This window comes from Opisthorchis viverrini (genome assembly GCF_000715545.1).
Source record: "Opisthorchis viverrini unplaced genomic scaffold opera_v5_111, whole genome shotgun sequence".
In the NCBI taxonomy this organism is placed as follows: Eukaryota; Metazoa; Platyhelminthes; class Trematoda; order Opisthorchiida; family Opisthorchiidae; genus Opisthorchis; species Opisthorchis viverrini.
Genome location: NW_008751765.1, coordinates 1,266,856 through 1,269,599, shown reverse-complemented (window position 1 = coordinate 1,269,599; position 2,744 = coordinate 1,266,856). Strand labels below are relative to the sequence as shown.

At 47.3% G+C, this 2,744-nt stretch overlaps 1 protein-coding gene across 1 annotated transcript in view; it reads left to right on the top strand.

The window, feature by feature from the left end:
- Positions 1-526, top strand: part of T265_13831 (hypothetical protein) — a gene marked incomplete at both ends in the record, with an annotated part of 42,502 nt that extends 41,976 nt beyond the window's left edge. The window contains one exon of the mRNA XM_009170747.1: positions 241-526. Coding sequence (XP_009169011.1) covers positions 241-526 — 286 coding nt within the window. The remainder of the gene's footprint in view (positions 1-240) is intronic.
- Positions 527-2,744: the final 2,218 nt, after the last annotated feature.

Genomic DNA, 2,744 nt, shown 5'->3' with positions numbered 1-2,744 from the left:
ATATATATATACCACATCGGCCGTCGCGTGGTGCCTTCGGCTAAGTGGCTTTATTTGCCTCACATAGCAGGACTGTAAAACAAAAACACTGCTGCTGACGCCCCCTTTCTTTCTCCTTCACATACTTTTTCTTCCCCCTCTCCCTACCGCATTATTAACCCTCCTACTCTAGGCCCAGCATTCGTCATGCACCGGTTTGGCGTGCAGCATCTGCTCGTCACATGGCGCCGACATCCTCAGCTATCTCGAAATCAATCTTCAAGCCTCGACACCCAGTCTATCTGGCCACGTTCAATGTTCGCACTCTGAAGCAAGCAGGACAACAACTGCTCTTGCACTCACATTGGAATCGCTTGGCATTGATGTGTGCTGTGTCTCAGAAACGAGAATTCAAGATGCAAGCACAGTGATTGAGTTAACCGCCCCGTCAGTCTCCACTCGCTCCCGTCTGCGCACCTCTGGTGATCCGGAGGCTGCTGCGGTGGGATGTGCAGGGTTTGGTATTGTGCTAACCGGCCGGGCGGAAGTATCCTCGCTTGAGTAGATGACCGTTGATAGTCGCCTCTGTGCGGTTCGTCTGGCAACGTCTGTGAAGGAGTCTCACAAGCCGGAGGTTGATCGATGTCTGTTTGTCGTGCCTGCATGCGTCCCAACCGAATGCAGCTCTGACACTATCAAAGACAAGTTTTAGACGCACTGAATACGCTGTTGTGGTGAGCTAAATATCGTTGTGTTTCCCGAAGGCCTGAGTGAACAAATGGACAGGCTTCCTTCAGCTGTGTACAGACCACAGACTGGGTAAATAGTGTCCTCCAATAGTCAAAGTCAAATCGATCGCATCAGTATCAGTTAGCGATGGCGCAGAAAAATAACAGAATGCCGCTCTTTTTGAACAACATTTGTGGAGTCCGACGATGCGCTCATCTGGCATCCGTTCAATCTTCGCTTTCTCGAAACGCAGACAACTGAGAGGCTGGCAGATCCCAAAGTTGAGAAAATCCATCGGAAGCGTCTTCTATACTATCTTCCAACTGCTCCACCGTTATTTGTTTATTTCTTCCGGAGCGTAATCACCGCCTCTTTGCAGACTGCCGGATAGTTTGTCTGTGGTACGGCTCTGCCAGATCCGCTGTAGAACTGCTTGAAACTCGGGGATGAATTCTCATTAGTTCCGAAAACCACTCTGCCTGACAAATTGTCAGACGTCAAGTGAAATTGAGTGTATGCGGCGACCGTACACAGAAAGCCAAGGAACCAAGAAAGCCGGGAATTCCGAGACCTATTCCGTTTGGCTCCTACAACGGGCTCCAAGGTGCTACTAGTGAGTGGAACCATCAAGGATTAGAATGGAGTGACTGTCTTGAATAAAGATGGGAGCCTCGAAAGATGACGAGATATTGTAGCCAGGAGATGCCATTTATATGGATCCTACAGCTGAAGTAGAACCCTGGGCGATGAGCGTGGAGCCCCCTAAGGCATCGGGGGCGTACGACTAAATGTGTTTGCTCAAGCACCATCAAGCTTCTAGTCCAGCTGGACTTCCATCCACAATTTCCAAAGATATTGGCAAAGCCCTCAGTCAACGTTTGTCTTTCCTGTTCGCTTGCATTTGAGCGTAGGAGAATGACCGAGTCAACGAAGGAGAATGGATGATAATGGCCATTTTCAAAAAAAGGGCTCGTACTGGTTGCGGTGATCGAAGGGGGATCAGCTCGATCCCGGCCGTAACGATAGTCTAGGCGTTATGGAAATCTGGTTCGTTTGCTATCTTTGCTTCAAGGGATAATGAATGGACTTCCAATGAAGAAAGATCCCATTTCATGGGATGTAGGAAAATCCAATCGGTTGTTTTGTCGGCCATGATGGCTGTTTGCTCTGATTCCACATGTGGGAAAACTATCCCAAGAATTCTACTTCCAAAAGTTATCGACAAGTCTCGAGTTACCCTTAAACTAGCTTACTTGACTGGGTGCGCTTTACCGAGCCTTTGACATATACGTTCATCTGCATGCCGATCTGGTTTTCACGGAGGAAAGTCACCTGAAATCCACGTGAATCTTTCGTTCACGATGTTTTCTTCAACTGAATGTGCCGCACAAGGCCACCTCATGTTGTCGTCCATATGATATCCAAGTTTCGCAATACACTGCACAGAGTTTTCCGAGAAAACCAAATTGGTACACAGCCAAGTGTGTCAGTCAAATTTCGTGTAATTAGGCTTCAGATAGAACATAAGGTTGACGGAAACTCGGGCATAGCGCCTACCTGATGAAATAAAAGTTGGACGGCGAAGGTGCTCGTCAGCCGTCGAACAGTTTTCAGCAACCTTACGGGTAGTATATTACATCTATACGATGTTAGATTCTCTTATAAGCGGCCGGAGGAACATAGATTCATTACTGCCCCAGCTTACCGCTTCTGTTTTGAAGGTGACTGAAGCCATCAAAGTGGAATATTGACCAATCAATGTTGGTTTTTTGTAGATGTCGCGTTGGTCTTCTTTAGGATGCCACCGTCGGCACGCGTGCATTTGGCCTTAGCATCTGGCGGTAGAAGACCTTGTAAGAAGGCGTTCCAAATAATGTCTTTCTATGTTGGCCAAATGTTGACAAAGACGCATTGTTTTCATGTTTTCTGGTCTAGCATATGAGAGAGAGGGCCACCTAATTCCATTATTTGAAAAAAAAACATTCTGTGTAGAGCTTGGTTTGTTTGTTCAACAATTTTACCACCAGAGGACGTTT